Source organism: Zootoca vivipara, chromosome 15, assembly GCF_965207765.1.
Source record: "Zootoca vivipara chromosome 15, rZooViv2.hap1.1, whole genome shotgun sequence".
Classification (NCBI taxonomy): domain Eukaryota; kingdom Metazoa; phylum Chordata; class Lepidosauria; order Squamata; family Lacertidae; genus Zootoca; species Zootoca vivipara.
Window position 1 is genome coordinate 22,235,007 of NC_142598.1, and position 23,535 is coordinate 22,258,541.

The 23,535-nt window shown below is 45.9% G+C and overlaps 1 protein-coding gene across 1 annotated transcript in view; it reads left to right on the forward strand.

Annotated features, from left to right (window-relative positions):
• The window catches only part of EPHA1 (EPH receptor A1), a 79,875-nt gene that overhangs the window by 37,459 nt on the left and 18,881 nt on the right, over positions 1–23,535 (forward strand). The window contains exons 3-6 of the mRNA XM_035097046.3: positions 3,620–3,898; positions 9,492–9,882; positions 19,975–20,130; positions 21,121–21,456. Coding sequence (XP_034952937.3) covers positions 3,620–3,898; positions 9,492–9,882; positions 19,975–20,130; positions 21,121–21,456 — 1,162 coding nt within the window. The remainder of the gene's footprint in view (positions 1–3,619; positions 3,899–9,491; positions 9,883–19,974; positions 20,131–21,120; positions 21,457–23,535) is intronic.

Below are 23,535 nucleotides of genomic sequence, written 5' to 3' on the forward strand. Positions count from 1 at the left end.
AAGTCTGTCGTGGCAATAAGTCCTGGAATTGAACTTTCTCCTTCTGGCAAGGACAACAACTGTGGCTTGGCAATGCTAGCATTCGTAATAAACTTGTTTGTCTCCAGTGGAAGCCAATATGAAGAAGGCACACAAGAAATAAATCTGTTGTGCTGTTGTTGCGGTATCTTTTTCTGCCTGCAGTTGCATTTTAAATGGATCCCCCCCCCAAATATGGATGCCCGCTTCAAACATAATAGTCTAAAATTTTCTCCCAGAAGAAGGAGGATTGATGGTGTAGAGCTCTAATTAAGAACAGCAATGCTACATAGTATGTGCCTTTGGTATACAGATGGTTGAAAACCTGTGTATCTCAACTTGTGACACAAATACATGACACACATACACAAACACTCGCACATTAACTTTCCTTTCAGGGTGTCCCATTTCTTCGCTGGGTTTCCTTTCATCCTTTAGCTTTAGATTCTATAGACAAAGGCTTCAATGAAATTTGCTTTCTGTGCTTAGTTTAATGCAGTAATTCACAAAGAGGATACACTTACCCACCCACATGCATGTATATAAAACTTATGCTCTTTCCCACACCCTGCGAATAACTTCCTCTTTCTGAACTTCTTAATTCAGGAAAGCACTGGTGATTCATAGATAAGAGACCTTGTCGATTCCTGCAGGGCAGGCTGGGTGACTAGCAATCCAGCACCTCAGAACTGGAAGGCTTGGAGAGTTGCCTTAGATGCACACCCTTCTGTTGGCAGGGAGCCAGTTGTAGGTGCTGTGCGCCATAGGCTCGTAGCCTGTGGGGGGGAAAGGATCCTGCCCCTCCAAAAGGGGTTGTAAGAAGTGGCTTGAGGCAGCCATGGCCTGCCTGGAAATGTAAAAAGGACCAGGAGGGGCTTGAAGAGATCGAGGATGCGGGTGGCGCTGTGGTCTACCTTGCCGATCAGAAGGTTGGCAGTTCGAATCCCCGCAACAGGGTGACCTCCCGTTGCTCTATCCCAGCTCCTGACAACCTAGCAGTTTGAAAGCACGCCAGTGCAAGTAGATAAATAGGTGGCGGGAAGGTAAACAGCGTTTCCATGCAGTCTGGTTTCCGTCACGGTGTCCCATTGCACCAGAAGTGGTATAGCCCATGCTGGCCACATGACCCGGAAAGCTGTTTGTGGACAAACGCCATCTCCCTCGGCCTGAAAGCGAGATGAGCACCACAACCGCATAGTCGCCTTTGACTGGACTTAAACAACCAGGGGTCCTTTACCTTTTCACTGAAGAGACAAGCACAGTGGCAACTTCTGTGTAGGAGAAGCTTGCTTGCACGCGCCCCATCAGACGAACCTTCTTGTTTGGGTGGAGGCATGGGCGTAGCCGGGGGGGGCAGATCAAGTAAAACAATAAAAATACTAAACTAATTGACCAATCATGTCGGTTCTGCCCCCCCACCTGGCAAAAAAAATCCTGGCTATTCCCATGCATAGAGCTATGGTTACACTGTTGCTCTAACCGTCCAGTTCATAGCACAAGCCAAGGGAGGGGATGCCAACTCCTTAGTTGTCAGAAGTGTGTGTGTACATGTTCTGTGCACTGTGTGTGCTTTGTCATTAAAGAATTAAACTACCCGCCATTTGTCCTCCTTGCACTAGGTCTGCTCAGCAGCTGCTGCTCTCCTCAAATTGTTAGCCCCCCCCCCTGCCCCACCTCACCCGGCTATGTTCAAGTAACAACTCCAAGAGATCTGATGACTGTCTCCTGCTGCTATATATGGGCATGGTGCTTACAGGCGAAACTCAAAAAATTAGAATATTGTCAAAAAGTTCATTTATTTCAGTAATGCAACTTAAAAGGTGAAACCAATATAGGAGATAGACTCGTGACAAGCAAAGCGAGATATGTCAAGCCTTTATTTGTTGTAATTGTGATGATTATGGCGTACAGCTGAAGAAAACCCCGAATTCACAATCTCAGAAAATTGGAATATTAAATGAAATCAATAAAACAAAAGACTGCCAAATGGAACAATATTGGACCTCTGAAAAGCAGAAGCATGCATATGTACTCAGTACTTGGTTTGGGCCCCTTTTGCAGCAATTACTGTCTCAATGCTGCGTGGAATGGATGCTATCAGCCTGTGGCACTGCTGAGGTGTTATGGAAGAACAGGATGCTTCAATAGCAGCCTTCTGCTCTTCAGCATTGCTCGGTCTCATGTCTCTCAGCTTTCTCTTGGCAATGCCCCGTAGATTCTCTATGGGGTTCAAGTCAGGCGAGTTTGCTGGCCAATCTAGCACAGTAATCCCATGGGCATTGAACCAGGTTTTGGTACTTTTGGCAGTGTGGGCAGGTGCCAAGTCCTGCTGGAAAATGAAGTCAGCATCCCCATGAAGCTCGTCTTTTCCCCTCCACATACCTTTCCATTAATTTGCTTTGATGCAGCACTTTGGGAACATCCAACTTCTTTTGCAATTACCTTTTGAGGCTTTCCCTCCTTATGGAGGGTCTCAGTGATGGCTTTCTGCACAACTGTCAGGTCAGCAGCCTTTCCCATGATTGTGATTCCTACTGAAGCAGACTGAGAGACCATTTAAAGCAGGCATCCCCAAACTTCGGCCCTCCAGATGTTTTAGGACTACAATTCCCATCATCCCTGACCACTGGTCCTGTTAGCTAAGGATCATGGGAGTTGTAGGCCAAAACATCTGGAGGCCGCAGTTTGGGGATGCCTTATTTAAAGGCTCAGGAACCCTTTGCAGGTATTATGGATTGAGTAGCTAAACACTATTCTAATTTTCTGAGATTGTGAATTTGGGGTTTTCTTCAGCTGTATGCCATAATCATCACAATTACAACAAATAAAGGCTTGACATATCTCGCTTTGCATGTCATGAGTCTACAGTGGTACCTCGGTTTATGAACACAATTGGTTCCAGAAGTCTGTTCATAAACTGAAGCGAACTTTCCCATTGAAAGTAATGGAAAGTGGCTTAATCTGTTCCAGACGGTTCGCGGAGTACTTAAACTGAAGCGTTCATAAACTGAAGCGAACTTTCCCATTGAAAGTAATGGAAAGTGGATTAATCCGTTCCAGACGGGTCCGCGGAGTACTCAACCTGAAGCGTACTTAACCTGAAGCATGGGTGTAATTGGTTCCGGAAGTCTGTTCATAAACTGAAGCGAACTTTCCCATTGGAAGTAATGGAAAGTGAATTAATCCGTTCCAGATGGGTCCGCGGCGTTCGTAAACCAAAAATTCGTAAACCGAGGTGTTCATAAACCGAGGTTCCACTGTATCTCCTATATTGGTTTCACCTTTTAAGTTGCATTACTGAAATAAATGAACTTTTCGACGATATTCTAATTTTTCAAGTTTCACCTGTATTTTAGTACTGTTGGTATCTGGCTGCTGCTGATTTACATATATAGTTTATAGGCTAAACAAAGCGGGGGGGGGGGACTGGTTCTTGCATAGTATTGTAAGATTATTTGCCTTATATTTTTAATTCATTCTTTATACGTCTTTACATTACTCCATTGGTACATCATAGGACTAACAAAAAAGCATGACTTCTTTGACAACCTGATAAAACTCTCGGCTAACATGACTCTTCCCTTTTTCTCTACCCCCGTAGTGGAGTGAGGTGCAGCAGATCATAAATGGTACCCCGACGTACATGTATCAAGATTGCAACGTCCACTCGGAAGGCGATACTGACCATTGGCTCCGGACCAACTGGATATTCCGAGCCGAAGCCTCTTCCCGCATCTACGTGGAGCTGAAATTCACCATCCGGGACTGCAAGAGCTTCAAAGGAGAGGCGATCAACAATTGCAAGGAGACGTTCAACCTCTACTACATGGAGTCAGAGCAAGATGTTGGCATCCAGTTCCGTCGCCCTCTCTTCATCAAGGTCAGCAGGGGTTGCAGAGCTACAGCTGAAGAAAGGGTTTTTAAAAACTTGGCTTGCTCAAGAGCAAAAGGAACGTCCAGTCTAAACAACAGCAGAGGGGAAGGAGAGATGAGAATGAGCAGAATTGTTTGAGAGAACAGGAGTCCTTTGGGTGGCTGAGTTGCAAGAGTAAAGGCTGTGGGTAGGGATGTGGCAGGAAGCAAACAAAAAACTCCAAAAACCCCAGGGTGGAGCAAGGCCATGAAGCTTGTACAGGGTGTGGAAGTTGACATTACTATATGGGCCCACCCAGAAAAAATTTCTCAGGAGAGAGCACTCTTTGGAGTCAGTACTGAGCCCACTGTCCTTGTAGCAGTGACCCTTGGATTTCTGTTCCCCAAAGCTCCAGTTTTCAGCTGTGATGCAAACTTACAATGAAAGGGGTGGGAAATGCTGGGTGTGTACACTTGGTACAACATTATCCACATTTCCTCTTGTTCTGTTGCTTTCCCTTGGGGGGGGGACCACTCTTAGGCACTCAATCGGAGCAATCAGCAATTCAGGTTTTATCCAGATTGATGATTGCTCCAATTTAGCACTAAAGAGCGAATTTTCATTCAGAAAGGAGCAGGGAAAGGGGGAAACCTCTTGGACCCATGCCTAGAAAGTGTGGATTAAGCAGAAAACCACTCGGACCCATCCTTTATAGGCATGGGACAAGCAGAAGTAAGGACAAACCCTGAGGATCTTTTTACACATTACACATGAGTCGACCTTTGTTTGACAACAACGAGCTATGGCCAGTCACCGTTTTGTTGATAATCTGTTTCTGTATGCTTTCATTGGTCACAGTCACATTCTATGTGTATGTTTAAAAGATCTTAGATTTGCATTTTAAAATACGCCATGTGAAGGGGCCTTTAGCCAAGGTTTTCAGGAGCGTTATCAGTGGGAAACCCCTGAATTCTACGTAGTAAGGCTTGGAGCAAAGCCAAATGCTTGGGAATCAGAGCATCCAAAAGTGCAAATACCGCAGTGATCAGATGCTCATAACAGCTTGCTTGCAAACAGATGGACAAGTGGGGAGCTATTTGCACCAATGAACTCTTCAGTCAGATTAAGAAAAAAATGCATTTGGAGGCAGACAGTTTTCAGACAGAGAAAAAATGCAAAATATACCAGTTGTTATTCATTTGGCTGGTTCTGACTGCATATTATTTGACCACAATTAAAGATTGTCAGGTATTCCACAAAGACAGGGATGCCTTTTATAGACGGCATCATGGAATACCTCTCTTGAAAAGAGGCCACTCTTGCACTTCAAAAGAGACTCCTGCAAACAGGAGCCGCTGTTGTCAACTGTTGCAAATGTAAAATCTTCTCCTCAGTCAAGAGATCCTATTCTCTTGACTGAGGATCAAGTCTGGAAGGAAAGAGTCCTGCCAATTTGAAGCAGAAGAGGCTGTGCTGAGTGCAGAGGCGCAGAAAGGTGGGGGCGGTGTGCCCCGGATGTCATCCTTGAGGGAGGTGACATGCCCCCCCCCCCGAGATGCTCGCCGCTGCACCCCCCCAGGACACTCAGCGGCAGCGGTGCATCCCCTCCGGATGCTCCCCGCTGCCAGCGCACCAGAGCAGCTAGCTCCCCCTCTGGCTGAGTGCTGATTTGCTGGATTCTCGAGACACCACGAGAAAGTTCTTTCCTTCCCTGCCTGGAGCATTTTTCAGATTAAACGTAATCATTAGTTTTGTGTTTTGTTTTTTTAAGCAAGACAACAAACAAACCTGTCCCTGTGGATGGGTTAAATGAGCAAATAGCACTTATCTAACATTACAGACAATCAAAGAAAGAACAACTGGAATGTGAAGCAAATAAGTGTTTCATTTGATTTGAAGAGCAAAGGTGGGAAAGATGCAAGACTTACCCTGCAGAAGCCAAACAAGGAGAAGAGATAAATTATGCTGGGGGCTCAGGCAATGCTTTAAAATGGAGGTGGCCTTCCAGATTTCTTTAGACTCCCAGTTACCATCAGCTCAGTCGGTAGAGTGTGAGACTCTTAGCCTCAGGGTTGTGGGTTTGAGCCCCACCTTGGGCAAAAAGATTCCTGCATTGCAGGGGGTTGGACTAGATGAGCCTTGTGGTCCCTTCCAACTCTGCAGTTGTGTGAAAAAGCCCTACCTGATTATTATTATTATCATTATTTTATTTATATACTGCCCTATACCTGGAGGTCTCGGGGCGGTTCACAGAAAATATCAAAATAAAAACCACTATATAATCAAAATAAAAACAACAACCCAATAACACCCCCCCCCCCCCGCAAAAAAGAGCCACATTTTTAAAAGGGCATAAGACATGGTCAATGGCCATCACATGGTCAATGGCCAGGGATTGTGGGAGTTGTAGTCCAACAACATCTGGAGGGCCAGAAGTTAGGCACCCTTGCTTTTTGTTGTTGTTGAAGTTTCATTTAAGTTCGGGCTTTTTACATACATTATATTTCTTCTTCCAGATTTTAATTTCCCGTACAATGTTTTAGCATTTTGGGGTTGTTTTCCCACAGCTAAGGAGATGGAGCTAGGCCAGTGTTTCCCAAACTTCTCCAGTTTTAAAGACCCAGGGCTTCCCAGGTCTCCAGCTGTTGTTGGACTACAATTCCCATCATCCCTGACCACTGACCATTCTAGCTAGGGATGATGGGAGTTGTAGTCCAAAAACAGCTGGCGATCCAAGTTTGGGAGGCACTGATCTAGGCATTGGGCCTCTCTCATTGCAGCATTACACTTTCCTGTATTTGGGTTGTGGTACCTGTGCAAGGGCCATATTCCACACAGCTGCACAGTGGGCTCTGTATGGCTTGTGAGTATTGGGTGTATTGTCAGGGTGGCTCAACCCCCTCCTCTCTCCTCCCCCTCAGAAAAGAAAACTGTCAGAACAGCCTCATAGTGCAATCCTATGCATGTCTGCTCAGAAGGAAGCCTCTTTGTTTTTAGAAGAGATCTATATATATATATATAAATGTAAAAAGGACATGTGTGTGTGTTTCCACTTTTCTCCAAAACTGCTTGACCGATTGCATTCAAATTTGGACACAACGCCGCATGCGAATGTGAGAGTAATCTTATAAAGTTTGCATAGATAGATGTCAAACCTACGCCAGGTAAAACCCCCAAAACCCCGTGTTCCAGAACGCACCACTCAGCCAAAAGTGCATGCTGGGAAAAGAACCAGGTTGCAAAACATCGCCCTCTAGTAGCGGCCACACTGGTACTACACCTATAGAACCTTCCCTCTAAACAGCACCTCGGCTGCCGTTTACATACTAGGCTAAAGCCTTTACAGACTAGGCCGAATGGAGGCCAAAGCCTTTACAGAGTAGGCCAAATGGAGGTACTGACTCGCCTGGGTGGGGGTTGGGGGGCAGGGGACGGGATAGGTCGAGGACACGGTGGGACCAGTCACAGGGATGAGCCGGGGGTAGGGGGAGGAGAGGGCAGGATACATCATGGATCGGCACAGGGTGGGGGCAGTCACAGGGATTAGCCACAGCAACGTGTGGCAGGGCCAGCTAGTTACTCATATAGGATTGTAGCTTTAGCTCTTTATCAGCCTATTCTAGAAGATTGTGCAGACTTGAACACACCATTAGACATGATAGCTAAATGGAACCTCAATGTTCAGAGGCAGTGTATCTTTGTATATTAGTTGCTGGAGGACAAACTCCAGGGACGTTGCCTTCTTGCCCTACATGTGGATTTCCTGGAGGCATCTGGCTGACCACAGGACGCTGGACTTGATGGACTCTGGATTTTAGCCAATAAATTCTAGTGTGCAACAAGTATGGGCAAGTCTCACTCATCTGGAGTGATCCTGCTGGTGTCTTTCTTCTAAATATTTCCATTATATAATTAAAAGTACCTGTCAGAACCTGCCGGACACAGGTCTGACAAACCAATTATTTAAACTTCAGATCTTCTTTCTTGATTGTTTTAAGGATGATATAGGCTCAGATATCCTATGTGTGCTTATTATCTACTTGCTGATAATGTTATGAATTATTATTTGCATTCCATTTTGACCTGCGATATAGTTTTCGAACCAGTTTTTTCTTTGACTCATACTCTGAAATGTTTATGATCATTATGTAAATATAACACAGTACATCCAAACCAGAAAGATAGCAGTTGAATGAATTGTTCTTTATTCCCAGCAGGTTTCGCTACGTAGTCTTGCTGTAGGAAAGTAGTCAATCACGCTTCAGTTAATTCAGAGTTAGATGCGGCATCAGGGTTTTTTTTAGCATTCTCTAGCCATCTTTCATTTCTGTGTCAAATATGTGCATTTGATTCAATGTTATTCTGCAACTCTAATATACTCTAGTCATTTAGCAAGTAGTTTTTAAAAATCTTCTATTAGTCCCATTATGAACCATACTGCATGGCAGGGAATGAGGAACCTGTGGCTCATCTGATGTTGTTGGACTACAACTCACATCATCCCTGACCACTCACCATTCCACGAGACGCTCATGGGAATTGTAGCCCAAGTGTACCTGGAGGACCACGAATTCCTCCTATCTGGCTTAGCACAAAAACCAGGCTAAACCTTAGAAAGATGGAAATACTGGTTAAGCCCAATTCCTCACTCTGATGGTTATGAATGGGAAGGTGTATGGGTGATACAGCTGTCTTTGGAGGGCTCAGGAGCCATTTTATATACAGTGGTACCTCTACTTACGAATGTTTCTACTTACGAATGGAGCTCCGTCCGCCATCTTGGATGCGGTTTAGATAGGATTTTTTCTACTTACGAATTTTCAGATAGGGTTGCTTCGGACTTACGAATTTTTTCTCCCAATGCATTCCTATGGGATTCGACTTACAATTTTTTTCTATTTACAAATGTGCGTTCGGAACGCATTAAGTTTGTAAGTAGAGGTACCACTGTAGTTTGATTTCTGAATAATTAGGTAAATTTGGGGTGTATCATTTTCAGCTGCAGGTGGTGTTGTTGCGTATTTGAATGATCTTCCCCATAAAAAAAGAAATCTCCCTACACATTATCCTAGAAGGCTAGGATAAACCTGGATGTGCTTGTATTATTCTTAATTATAGTTTTCCAAATTATTACAAATCTGTCCAAATTACTTAAATTTAATACAATTTGGCAAAAAAAAATTCCCCTTCTCCCAGTCTTTCGGCTAATTTGGGGTTTCCTGAACTTGGGTCTCCCGCTGTTTTGGGACTACAACTCCCATCATCCCTAGCTAGCAGGACCAGTGGGCAGGGATGATGGGAATTGTAGTCCAACAACAGCTGGGAAACTGGGAAACCCTGGGTCTTTAAAACTGGAGAGAGGATTGTTTTTAGTTTGCTACCATATTATGCATTTTTGTCTTTTCATACTATAACCTGCCCTGTGATCCTCGGATGAAGGGCAGTACATTAATTTAATAAATAATAAACAAATAGTGGGAGTTTTGCATATAGGCGAACATTGAGACATGTGAAACCTTCACTTGCAGCCTCAGGTCATATATTACAGGGGGAGATTAGCGCTTAAAATTGATTCCGCCGAATATATACAAACTTCATGCTGATTTTTCTCCTCCTGCAGATCAACACCGTGGCAGGAGACCGGAGTTTCACAGCGCAGGACATCATGACGCGTGACATGCAGCTGAACATGGAAGTGTGCCACATAGAGAGGCTGCAGCAACGCGGCTTCTACCTGGCCTTTCAGAACTCGGGGGCTTGCGTTGCCTTGGTTTCCGTGAGAGTTTACTACAAGACCTGCTCGGACATTGTGCGCGGACTGGCCCACTTCCCAGAGAAGCTAGCTGCTTCTGGGGGACTGGAAGAAGTGTCTGGTGTCTGCTTAAAGAATACAGTCGAGGACGGAGGGCTTCCGCCGAAGATGCACTGCAGTCCCGATGGGGAGTGGCTGGTCTTGGTGGGCCGCTGCGTATGCATCGCTGGCTTTGAGGAGGATGGAGGAAGGTGTGTTGGTAAGTACATAATGGCGCAAGCTAGGGGGCGGGTACCTGAGGAGATCTCGGGATAGGAACACGCCAGAGTTCGCAGGGTGGAAGGTGTGGAAAGTTTACTCATTGCACGCAACTCACTGGGGCGCATCAGCTTATCTGACTCCAATTGCTGTTTATACGTCAAGTGCAACTCCCAGGTTGTCTTTCTGTTTCACTCTCCCTCTGACTATAAAGTAGACTAGTTTGACATACCTGTCCTTCCACCTGCTTTTTATTTCCTTCTAAGTTTTGGAGCCAGTTTCTGGGACGTAGAAGTGCGTGACTGAGACTGATTCACTCGATGAGTGTCTTCCAGTTCTTTAAACTGGGCAGCTCTGGGGCATAGGAGTTGGGTCAGCATGGTATCGCTGTATAGGCAGGGCCATCCTGAAGCATTTTGGAACCTCAGGCAGGAAATCCCAACTCTCCTTCCCAGAACTAGTAGGATATATTTATCTTGTGTTCTACTTTTTTCAACCATAGGCCATGAGAAAAACAGCAAAGGTGAACACAGTCACAAACCTTTAAAGGCAGCCAAGGATATACTTGTTTGCCCAAAACAGTCTGCTGTAAACACACACACACAGAGAGAGAGAAACACACAAATAAATAACTACATAAAATAGACAAGCATGCTATAAAAAATGTAGCTGGCCGTACACTCCATACACTCCATCCCCAAATTGCTTATGAAGTACCAACTAGTGAATCTACGTCAAGGAGATATGTCTCAGAAGATGAGTATATACAGTACATAGGATTCCTCGTTCAAACCCTGGCATCTTCACTTAAAAAAGGGGATCAGGCATCTTGCAAGACCTGGGGGCTGTGGAGAGAGAGTCAGTACAATTGGTAGACAATATTGGGCCAACCTAGCAGTTCGAAAGCATGTCATAGTGCAAGTAGATAAATAGGTACCACTCCGGCGGGAAGGTAAACGGCATTTCTGTGTGCTGCTCTGGTTCGTCAGAAGCAGCTTTGTCATGCTGGCCACATGACCTGGAAGCTGTACGCCAGCTCCCTCAGCCAGTAACTCGAGATGAGCGCCGCAACCCCAGAGTCAGTCACGACTGGACCTAATGGTCCAGGGGTCCCTTTACCTTTACTGGGCCAAGCAGATGAAAAGCCCAACCTGGCATAAGGCAGCTTCCTCTCTTATGATGGAAAAAGACTTCCACCTAAACCTAATTCTTTAGTCTGAAGTCGGCTTTCTCCCAACATTTCAGCTAAGAGCTAGTATTCACTGTGATGAAGTGTAGGGAAGGTAATATATTGACAAAATTTCCTCAGGATGTCCATCTTTGGATTTCTCATTAGGCTGCTCTGTCCTGTAAAAGAAATTTGCACCACTTGGAAGTTCCAGGGCAACTGCTTGAGGCCTGGTAGTCCTTGCACTTCTCTGCCTTGTCTTGGTAGCTGAAGAACTGAGAAAAATTTCCAGACATCCACCCTTCCCTGCCCCTCTGCTTCCACAGCTCAGCCAGTTTTTCCACTTAGCTGCTAGCATTACTGCTTTCATTCCACCCTCCTGGGTTGGGAGCCGTCCCTTGGAATGGGACGGGGAACCCATCTTGCCCAGGCACGTCCTCACTGCACCCGCCCAGGTAGTAGCTGACACACAAGCTACTCCCTTACCTGGTTCAGGCACAGACAAAGGCAGAGGTGGCTTCAGACAGCGAGTTCAAGGAATTATCCCTGTTTCTCAAACCTGTGGGGATGAGTTAGTGGACTCTGAGGGCAAAATAAAAATGGAGGCCTTCCTGAAGAGAAAAGGCACATGGAACAATGGCAATTGACACATGAGAATTGCCTGTTTTAGGCTGTCTGCACAAAGTGTTTTATTCTAGAATCAATGGAGATGGAGTTCTTGTTTCCCCCCCTATCTAATCCACACACAGTCTAGACCAGGGGTTCCCAAACTACGGCCCGGGAACCGGATGCGGCCCGCGCGAGCCAATTGTGCAGACCCCACCACCCGCTCTTACTGGCATGCCGCAGTGCGGTTGCCCATCTCCGGGTGGGTACGGCACCAGAAATAGCTTGTGCACACGCACGGGCCGGAGGGCGGGGGAACACACTCCCAGACGCATGCGCACAAGCTATTTCTAGTGCCGCGCCAACCCGGAACTGCACCGGAAATGACTGCGCATGCGCAGAAGCCATTTCCAGCACCAGAAAAAGCAAGTGCGCGTGTGTATGGGAGCGCGTTCCCCCGCCCTCCGGCCTGCTGCGCGATTGGCGGCGGAGGAACAGGCCCAAAGCCAGGTAAGTTTGGGGACTCCCTCATCTAGATCTATTGCATATTTATTTGCTCCTGAAAATTGCAAAATGGTGGGTGGTTTATCTCCCACCAATAGTGGGGAGCACAGGGCAATCCAACATAGGATCTGTGTGTTGTACAGGTGGGCTGTCAATCACAATGGTTGACATTTAGCTAGCATCTTTTTAAAGAGGGGGTTTCCCCACACTTGTGGACATTTGTATCACATGTGTGTGGGCAGTCGTGCACAGTTTTTAAGGTGGTGCTTTCATGATGCTGTCCCACATTCACCTTTTCAAACCATCCGCCAGGCTGTGATGTGAAACGGCTTTCTTTTGTTCAGAAATAGGGATCTTGCCAGTTCCCAAGGTCTCACAATAAAAGGCATGCAGATTTGGTATCTCTCTGTGTGTCCCAGGTGTCTCAGGCTGGCAACCGACCTGAATGTTCACTTCCAAGATCAGGTCTGGTTCCAAACCTTCCGCTGGACCCACCCAGTGCTGGCAGAGTGCCAGAGGTACTCCTTTTGGCCTTTCTTCCAGGATCAGGGTGACGTCACTTCCAAACAGAAGCACACAAAGAGCTGAAGTGTGGGGTGGGATGCGAGGGGGTTGTACAGCTCTGACCTTTGCTCTGCCTTGGGGTGGGCGGAGAAGATGGAAAGACTGAGGGAAGTATTCTTGGACTTTAATTTGGGTTGCCATGGAAGGTGAGTCCACGGCTTACCTCCTTATAAATGGAAGTGGCCGATCTAGCTAATAAGGCCAGCTAGCTGTGATCATAGCTGCTGTCTGTTCTGTGCTTAAACTTTAAAGAAGTAAAATTTAAAAACGTTTCCATAAATGTACAGTGGTACCTCGCAAGACGAATGCCCTACAAGACGAATTTTTCGCAAGGTGAATGCGTCTTGCGATCTGATGGTGTCTCGCAAGACGGATTCGTTTTGCGAAAAACTCGTCTTGCGAATCGCGGCTTCCCATAGGAATGCACTGAAATTTAATTAATGCGTTCCTGTGGGCAAAAAAAAAAGAAATTTCAATGCGTTCCTATGGGAAACCGCGATTCGCAAGACGAATTTTTCGCAAAATGAATTGACTCGCGGAACGAATTAAATTCGTCTTGTGAGGCACCACTGTACTCTTATTTGCGCCTTTCCTTGTGCTTGACCCAGAAACCGCAGTTTGTGACAAGTCCGGTGTGTACCTATTGGTATTTAAAGCCCTTAAGAGCTTGACAACAGTGTACCTGCAGGATTGCCTTATGCCAGACTTGGCCCTCCAGCTGTTTTGGGACTACAACTCCCATCATCCCTAGCTAACAGGACCAGTGGTCAGGGATGATGGGAATTGTAGTCCTAAAACAGCTGAAAGGCCAAGTTTGGCCACGCCCGCCTTATGCCGTATGTGTCCACTTGTCCGCCTCGATCTGCAGAACTGGCATTGCTACTGGTGCCACATAATACTCGTTCCATAGTTGTATGAAATGGGTCTTTTAGCGTGGCGCCACCTACACTTTGGAACTCCAAGCCTATTGACATTAGGCAGGTGCCTTCGCTGTACTGTACTCTTATCAGTGCCTACTTAAAACATTTTTGTTTAGGTGAGCCTGTCTTGAGATTCCAGACACATAATAGTTGCAGGGTGTGTACACACACACACACACGTTAAATTATTATTTTAAAATGTTTTGAACTGTTTTTATTTTTTTGTAAACTGCCTAGAGGTTTTATTACCTCCAGGCAGGATGTGCATTTTGTTAAATAAATAAATAAAAATTTGGACACAGGGTTCTGTGTTACCTGTACAAATTATGCAATATATATGCTAACTTAATTTGCATAGTTTGTTTTGCATCAGCTTGACCATTGGGAAGAGGCAGATATTGAGCTTTTCAAAGCTAGAATACCTTTTTAACCAGGCCTTTGGTTGATTTGATTGACATCCTATGCCCTTTTGAAATGTGGGGTTTTTTTGGGTGTGTGTGTGTGTTGTTATCGGGTTGTTGTTTTGATTTTTGATTATATATTTTGTGGTTTTATATTTGGATTTTGTTCTATGAACCGCCTTGAGACCTCTAGATATAGGGTGGTATATAAATTAAAACAACAACAACTCTGGAACTCTCCTGCTTTTGAACGCAGAAAGCCATACTGAGCCAGGCTTTCATCATAGGCTTGACCTACAGGTCTATGCTTAATCATCTCAGAGATATTCTGAGCCTCTTCTCTGAATTTTTAGCTTTGATTTAAAAATCTAAAAATAAATCTGTACCCTTTTTTTACTTTCAGGGTAAAAATATATATATAAGCAGTATTTCTGTGAAGTAATAAATCTGCCCCTGATTTCTGGTGCTCTGGTCAATTAATGCACTGGGATAACTGACAAACCCTTGGCGAAATTGTGGTTAGCAGTTTATTAAAACGATATCTGCAGATTACTGCTGTTTAAGGTTTATTGCTGTTTCACATTGGACTCCCTCAAAGTTACAGTGATGGGCGTTCTATTGAAGCTTCCTTAGACTCTGGAGGTTTCACTAGGCACTGCTTTCAAGTTTGTCTTTGCAAGCGCAAACGCTAGAAATGTGCCCTTTGTCCGTTTAAAATGAAAGCTGGGGTTCTCGGGGAGCTGAATTTGGAGCCCACTGGCGCATTGTGTGGCATTTTCATACTTGATACAGAATAGATGCAACCACAGCCATGGCCTTTTCTGTGGGTACAGAAAAGAACAGGGGAGGAGAGCAAGGTATTAAGTCAATGCCTCTGTGGTGTTGCTCTTGAAAAGAGAATGTTGACTCCTTCCTTGGAGTGAGTGCCTTTCGGTCTCGGTTGCAGAGGTAAATTTCTTCTTTCTTTCTTTTTCCAAATGGCAGATTGTGTGCTGACCTTGAAGATGTATATTCCTGCGTATAAGACTACTTTTTAACCCAGGAAAATCTTCTCAAAAGTCGGGGGTCGTCTTATACGCCGGGTCGTATTTCTTATACGGCGGGTATATCCCAAACTCTATATTTTAACTGGAAAAGTTGGGGGCCGTCTTATATGCCCAGTCGTCTTCTATGCCGGAATATACGGTATATGGTACTGTGAGGCAAGAAGTGAATTTATATGCAGCGTTTAATTACATTTTCGTCTTTATTTATAAATCTGTAGGGAAGGTTAGAGCAGCTTGTGATGGGGAGTCCCACAATTCAGTGCATCGACAAGTCCGAGACCTGCTTAGCTTTGATAACAGACCCCCTACCTAGGGGAGGGGTCCATTCTTCCCACCCTGCATATAGAATCATAGAATGGTAGAGTCGGAAGTGACTCTGAGGATCATCTAGTCCAACCCCCCTGAAATGCGGGAATATGTAGTGTCTCCTACGGGGATCAAACTTGCAACCCTGGCATTATCAGCACCATGCTCTAACCAATTGAGCCATAACATGCCATGTCTGAGTGGAGGTGGGAACTGCTGGCTTGTGGGGGCACAGAGGCAGCATGGGGGTTAGGCAGAAAAAGCACTTCCCTTCCCTAACGGGGAACCTTAGCTCTGCTGCTCTAAGTGAGCTAAGGTGGGAAGCTCCCTTCTCTTCCTTCGATTTAATGAGCCCATACAGGCCTCGTTAAAGATAATTGCTGGGTGGTGGTGGTTGAGCTGGTGCCACTGTCTGCCACCCCCACACTGGGGAGGGGTGTCTCTGCCTGATGTTTAGCTTTCCCAGGTTGCACCCGATTTCCTGTCTGCCTGTCTGTCTGTCTAAGGAGCTTAGTCCCTTGGCAACCCGCAGGATCAGGCCCAGTTGTCCCTGCAGCTACTGCAGAACAAAAAGAACCTGTGACCCTCCCTATTCGGTATAGGTTTTTGCAGTGCTATTTTCTTGAAAAAGAGGTGCCAGAACTCACCATGAAGGCCTCCCTTGTCCTCTAGTAATGACATACCCTCCAACATTTATCCGATAAAAATAGGAACATGCTATTCCTTATTATTATAATTATTATTACCCTGCCCATCTGACTGGGTTGCCCCAGCCACTGTGGGTGGCTTCCAACATATATAAAAGCATAATAAAACATTAAATGTTAAAAAGCTTCCCTATACAGGGCTGCCTTCAGATGGCTCAGGGGTTGGATAATTCCATAGCCTCTGATGAAAGTAGAGATGCGGGTGGCACTGTGGGTTAAACCACAGAGCCTAGGGCTTGCCGATCAGAAGGTCGGTGGTTCGAATCCCCGCGACGGGGTGAGCTCCCATTGCTCGGTCCCAGCTCCTGCCAACCTAGCAGTTCGAAAGCACGTCAAAGTGCAAGTAGATCAATAGGTCTACAGCGGGAAGGTAAACAGTGTTTCCGTGTGCTGCTCTGGTTCACCAGACGTGGCTTTGTCATGCTGGCCACATGACCTGGAAGCTGTATGCCGGCTCCCTCGGCCAATAATGCGAGATGAGCACCACAACCCCAGAGTCAGTCACGACTGGACCTAATGGTCAGGGGTCATAGAATCATAGAATCATAGAGTTGGAAGAGACCACAAGGGCCATCCAGTCCAACCCCCTGCCAAGCAGGAAACACCATCACTTTACCTTTAAGGAAAAGCGGGACATTCCAGGATCAAATCAGAAACCAGGACGGCTTCTGCAAATCTGGGACTGTCCCTGGGAAATAGGGACACGTGGAGGGTCTGTAATGGCAACAGCGCCCACCTGAGAGGTTCTGGAACTGAGGTCCCATGAGTTATGGCTGGGGGGGGGGGGAGGAGCCCTGGTGAAAAACTTCTTAAATTTTGATAGGGCTCCCTGTGACACCCTGTGAAGGGGTTCCTCTGACGGACTCTTGCCATGTGGTGGGGAATTTGGTTTTATTTGTCACACCCCTAAATGCTACAATGTGAATGTGACAAACCTATGCTTACAAAAAAAAAAATTAATATAAATATATAAATAAAATAAGGCACTCGGGTCTGTTTTGCGCATTATGGAGTGGCCAACTCAGGTTTCCCACCTGCCAACAAGCCCCAGGTGACACTGTTGTTGTCAGGTGTACATTCTGTGGGAAACCTGAGTTGGCCACTCCATAATGCGCAAAACAGACCCAAGCGCCTTATTTGTAAGAAGCAATGCTCACCTCAGGGCAAACTGACTGAGCATAGGCACAACACCCAGCAATTTATGTGTTCCTCCGAGGAAATGAACCTGTCTGCTCTGAATTAATCCATCCCAGTTTAATCAGAAGTAATTATCTCCTGTATTCCAAGGTAGAGCAATCCCAGAAACGGGGGGGGGGGGGGGCAGGCAAATGGGTGGCATTGGAGGAGGAGTTGAACTACAGATGGCCTCTAGCACATAGCATGTTTCCGCTTTCCCTGTAGGTTCAAAGTGTATAGTGATCTGCATTCATTGCATATGAGAAAGGAATCCCTCAGATCTTGTTTTCGCTGAGGCGATAAACCTTTGTCTGAACTATACCGCTCCAGACAGTAAAACGAGGGCTTACACAGCCAGATGCTTGGCAGTCCAGGAGAAAATAAAATTCTGTGTGGAAAGCTAGCAGGTTTAGGGAGGAGGATAAGATTTCCAGAGGGGCTAACCACGTTAGTCTGTTGCAGCAAAAATGACAAAAGGCACTGTGGCACTTTAAAGATTATGGCATAAGGTTTTGTGGACTGTAGTCCACTTTCATCTGAGGTATATATGGGTGTAAAGGAAAAATATGGAGAAGTTGGAGTTTGCTGGCAATGTTCGTTTGTTTTTAAACGTGCAGGAATCCTTCTTTTCTTGTGAGGGAGCATTCAACCCTGTGGAATCTCCCAACTGCATTCCGAAGTGGTATAGTCCTCCCGAGACAGGTTTACACTTGGCCCCAGACGATCTAGTTTCACTTGGTTGCCACCGTGTGGTGAATCTGGATGCCATTAGGGTGGGGAATAATTAACCCAACATCAGAATATCTGGGCAAATTCGTGAGTGCAGAATGGAGGGGAAATAGGTATATTTATAATAGGTATATTTATACAAAGGGCTCAGAAAGGAGCATCTGCCTTCATAGGACAGTGGGTGCTGCCACCTTCTGTTTCCCTTGTAGTTAAAAAAAAACACAACCCAATTCTTGCCTGATTTCTATTCCATTCCCTCCCTGTGGTGACATAATCCTGTTGACGCCTGTTGCCTGCATTCCTAGTTCACCTTTGCTCCTTCCTCAGGTCGGCAGCACTCCCTTTGTGACACCCACACAATTTCCCGCCCTGTTTTCATGTCTGCGGAAGTAAGAATCAGTTCTCTCTCTGCCATGCATAGCGGCTGCTCTCGGTTAATACGTGAGAAAAACACAACTGGGGCATTTAGGGTAAGGAGACGTGCCCCGGAAAATTGAGACTGCAGAGAGGTGACCTCCTGATATGGGCACAGGCTGGGCGAAGCACTGGGGAAAGCGAGGTGGAGACAAAAGTATGATTCTTGGAGTCGGAAGGGACCCCCCCGGGTCATCTAGTCAAACCCCCTGCAATGCAGGAATCTCAGCTAGATCATACTTGACAGATGGACCTCCAACCTCTGCTTTAAAAAACCTCCAAGGAACGAGAGTCCACCACCTCCGGGGGGGGGGGGGTCTGTTCCACTGGAACTTGCATCCATGTTCATGCGAGCACACATGCTGCTTTTAATTGCTTTAAAGAGACTGGGAACCTGATTCTTCGTCACAGAGCTGCTTTTTTGGGGAAATCAGTGTTGATATATGAAATTCAGTTCTGAGTGTTCTATCACACTTTAGTGCAGGCATCCCCAAACTTCGGCCCTCCAGATGTTTTGGACTACAATTCCCATCATCCCTGACCACTGGTCCTGTTAGCTAGGGATCATGGGAGTTGTAGGCCAAAACATCTGGAGGGCCGTAGTTTGGGGATGCCTGCTTTAGTGTGACCAAGAGCCGGATGGCACTGTGAAGATGGAGGAGCAGGTTTGAGATGCAGGGACTGTAGTCACCAGGGAAAAGAGCAACTTTAACCTCAAATCTCAGAGGTGCCCCCCAAGGGGAACCTCTTTTCTGTATAAGTGAATAGCTGCTTTTCAGAATTCCGCTGAATGTTTTTTATACTCCGAAGGGATCCTTACAGCAGTGATAGCCAATGTGATGTCTTCCAGATGTTGCTAGACTCCAGCCCCCATCAGCCCCAGCCACCATGATCAATAGTCAAGAAATGATGGGAGTTGTAGTCCAAAAACGTGTGGAGGGTGCCATCTTGGCTACTGCTGCCCTACATTATACTTAAAAGTACCTTGCACCAATACAGCATTATTATATTTATTTATTTCATTACATTTCTAGCCAGTGTTAGAAACTGAGATATGAAAGCTAGGAGCTAAATGGCACCTTAAACCTAGGTTATGGGTGCAACAGCCCACTGCCACCTCAATGCACAAAGCCAAGTCGAGTGTAAACCAAGCCAGAACTGGGTGGGTAAAAGTGTAGCAAGAAACAATCCCTGCATTTTGGGTGGTATTGGTGAGAATATAGGCATGAAGAAGAGAGTATGAGGAGAGCAGAGAAATGGCGGTGAATAGACATTGAAAATTACCCAAAGGGGACTTAAGTCTGAGATGATGTTGCTCCTTGATCAGGGGTGAAGATCTCCAACTCCTCTGTGAAGTTTGAAACAAGATATGTTCCATGTATGGAGACATCTTGAGGGATAAGGTTCTGCACCTCTTGCTGGGTGGTTGTATTCCTAAATAATTGCATTCCTAAACTGGATTTTAAAAGAAATAGGTGTAGCCAAAATGTATGGTTATTTGCATCCACTTCAGTTAGCTACTTGGGACTTAATCTGCTTCTTCTTTCCACAGCCTGTCAGCCAGGGTTCTATCGTCACTCACTGAAGACTGACCAGTGCCTCAAATGCCCTCCAAACAGCTTCTCCAATTCTCCTGCTGCCACAAGCTGCCCCTGCCACGAAAACTTCTTTCGGACTCCCACTGAGGACGAAACTGCTGCTTGTACTCGTAAGTCCTGGGTGGGGGTACTGTGGTCCCCCAGATGAGCAGGTGAAACCCCGTTTGCACCTACCTGAAAAAATGCACTTACTCAACAAATAGGAAAGTTCCTGAGTGGCTCTGATTCGTGCCAAAAGGAGAGCAAGTGGCATTCGGTTCTAAATTTAAGTGGCGCTGAATGCAAGCTGCAGCTGTAAGGGAACAATGAAGAGCGCATGCAAAGGCTCCTGGTTGTTCTTTTGCAGCTGTGGCTTTACCTGTCCTGCACCTGATGTCTCATGATGTCATGCAAATGACAGGGTAGATGCAGCCTGCCCAAAACGGCCTTGTGGACCAAACTGATCTGGAGGTTCCGAATTGCTGCTCCTTTATATGTCTTCCAGATGTCTAAACTCTGGCCACAGAGTACATGGTTCCCTCTCTTAATCCCTACAAACAACCCTGTGAGGTAGGTTAAGAGGCTGTGACTGGCCCAAAGTCACCCAGTGAGCTTCATGACTGAGCAGGGTTTTGAACCCTGATCTCCCAGGTCCTAGTCCGACACACTAACCACTACCCCACACTGTCTTCCTAGAGTACTTCTGCCATGGGACAGCCGTAAACATTAAGTAAGTAAATAAAGATGGAGGAAGCAAAATGTCACTTAAGAGAAGGATCTGAAACATTTTCCTTGAAGTTTGAAATGGTTTTATTCTGGATTGTTTCCTTTGATGTTTTAATGTGCTGTAAAAACCACTTTGAGATTTTTAAAATTTAAAACATAAAGCAGTATAGAAATGAATAATAATAATAATAATAATAATAATAATAATATGTTGGAATGGAGATATTTATATCCACTGTAGGTGGATTTCCCTCCAGGTGCAGGGAAATAAAAAGTAATCTAGATAAAACCCTACAGCACACTGCATTTATAACCTTTAAGGTAGGCACAGATATGCTTAGAATCTCTTTGCAGGATCATACTTTTAACTCGCTGCCTCACTTTTGCCTTTCCAGGCCCTCCTTCGGCTCCCCACAATGTCACCGTACTTATTGAGGGGACTGAGGTCACCCTTTCGTGGCAGGCACCCACGGATCAGGGTGGGCGCAAAGACCTCTCCTACAGCGTCTCCTGCCAGCGTTGCAGTTCCCCAAAGTGCAGACCTTGCGAGAGCAGCGTGGCTTTTTCTCCTGGCGCCATAGACCTCACCCAGCAGAATGTGGTTGTGAGCGGCCTGGAGGCCTTCACCAATTACAGCTTCGTTGTACGGGCTCATAATGGTGTGTCAGAGCTCACCCCTGCCTTGCACAGCAGCACCAGCTCTCCTGTCCGGGTTTTGGTGGGCCACGCAGGTGAGTCGCTGCGACGTATATGGGGAAGAGGAAGTGAGCACAACAAAAGCAAATTAAAGTTCTAGCAGCAGCTGAGCTTAGGGTTGCCAGACTCAATAGAGGACAGGACTTCTGTGCCTTTAATTGCCCTGCTCTCTTTTGAGTCTGGAAACCTTGAAACCAGCAGACCCTTTGCTTGGAAATTAACCAAAGGGCCTGCTGGTTTCTCTTTAAGGTTTCCAGACTCAAAAGAGAGCAGGGCAATTAAAGGCACAGAAGTCCTGTCCTCTATTGAGTCTGGCAACCCTAGCTGAGCTGCATTTCCCCCTTATGCTGCAGTGGATTAGTTAATTGCAAATGAGTGTGTGCAGGGGGCAAATTCACAATTCTTAGGTAAGGCATGGCCAAACTTGGCCCTCCAGATGTTGTTGACCTACAACTCCCTTCATCCCTAGCTAACAAGACCAATGATCAGGAATTGAAGTCCCAAAACAGCTGGAGGGCCAAGTTTGGCCATCACTGTCTTCAATGCTTGGATCCTGACAAAATCTGAGGTACTGTAGGGGCTAAAAGTATGAGCTGTGAGGAAGGGAATCCTTGACTCTCTTCATGTTCCAGCCATGAACTCATTAGCAGACCCTCCAAGTGTCTTTATTTTCCAGGGACGGTCCCAGATTTGCAGAAGCCGTCCTGGTTTCTGATTTGATCCCAGAATGTCCCGCTTTTCCTCAGGACACCTCTATTTTCAGAGAAATGTTGGAGGGTATGGGACCCCTGAGCTAAGGAAATAAGTAACTACGGTATACAACCTTTAGAAGACACCTGAAGGCAGTCTTGTATAGGGAGGTTTTTAAATGTTTAATGTTTTATTATGTTTTTATATATGTTGGAAGCCGCCCAGAGTGCCTGGGTCAACCCAGTCAGATGGGTTGTTATTATTGTTGTTATTATTATGGAACAGGACATCCTTATTTTCATCAGAGAAATGCTGGAGGGTCTGCATTAGGCAGCATTAAGACTGTCCGCTCTCTTATCAGCCTCAGCTCCCTACCCACACAACAATATGGGGATCATAGGGCTGGTGTATGGCAGAATGGGGGCTGGCTCCAATTGCTGCTGGTCTCCAGCTCCAGTCAGTCCCAGGAAGCGTAGCCAACAGCCAGGAATGATGGGAGTTGTAGTCCATCAACATCTTATCACAGGCTCCCCGCCTCCGGTGAAAGGAATGTTGAGGTAATGACTGTAAAGCATTTGCAGCCCTCAAGAGAGAGATACGTAATTGCTGAGCAAGGTGCTGTATTTGGTCAACACAATTTCTCCATTGTACCGGCTATGACATTTGTCCAGTATTTAAAGCTCAGCGGTTTATTGTCTAGGGCAGGGGTGGGGTGGGGAATGCTGTTCTCTAGAGAAATTTGGCAGATGTAGCAAGCCTGTTGTGCTGGTCTGAAAACTAGTTCAATAAACCGATTATTGTAATGCAGATGCTCTTCAGCCTCTTGTGCATCTAGTCACTCTTGGCAGAACTCTTATCATTCTGTTTGCTTTATGAAGGCAACAGAATTAGAAGCCTATTTGTGTTCACCCAAGCTAACAAAATCATTTCCCATATCCCTGTCAGGCCTTTCCATCCCCAGTAGGGGCCACTATCACAAACCGTGTATTTAATCTGCAAAACCTTTGTTGTGGATGCATCAGTGGAATAGGAAAGTTGATTCTTCAGTCTAAGAGTTGCCAGGCAAATGGGCAAAATTTGTTTTGAGTTCCCTGGTGCCATGATCATAAACACAGGAACTGCTCCTTCTACCTCGTCTGTGTGTGTGTGTGTTTTTTTTTTTAAAGAGAGTCTAATTTTTATGCTGCAGAAAGCAGCTTATAAAGAGAAGTGGTCTTTTTGAATGCAGAGTTAATCCCAAGACATATCTAAGGCAGGCTGTGGCACAGACAGCTTTGTGGTTTCTTCTCTGAAGTCTGTGGGATTCCCAGAAACAAAAGTGGCGTTGGAAATCCACATCCTTGTGTCTCAAGACGCCTTTAATAGTTGTGTCATTCTTAGAAATGCATTTCTGTGTACAAGCAACAGTATCAAAAAAGCGGAAG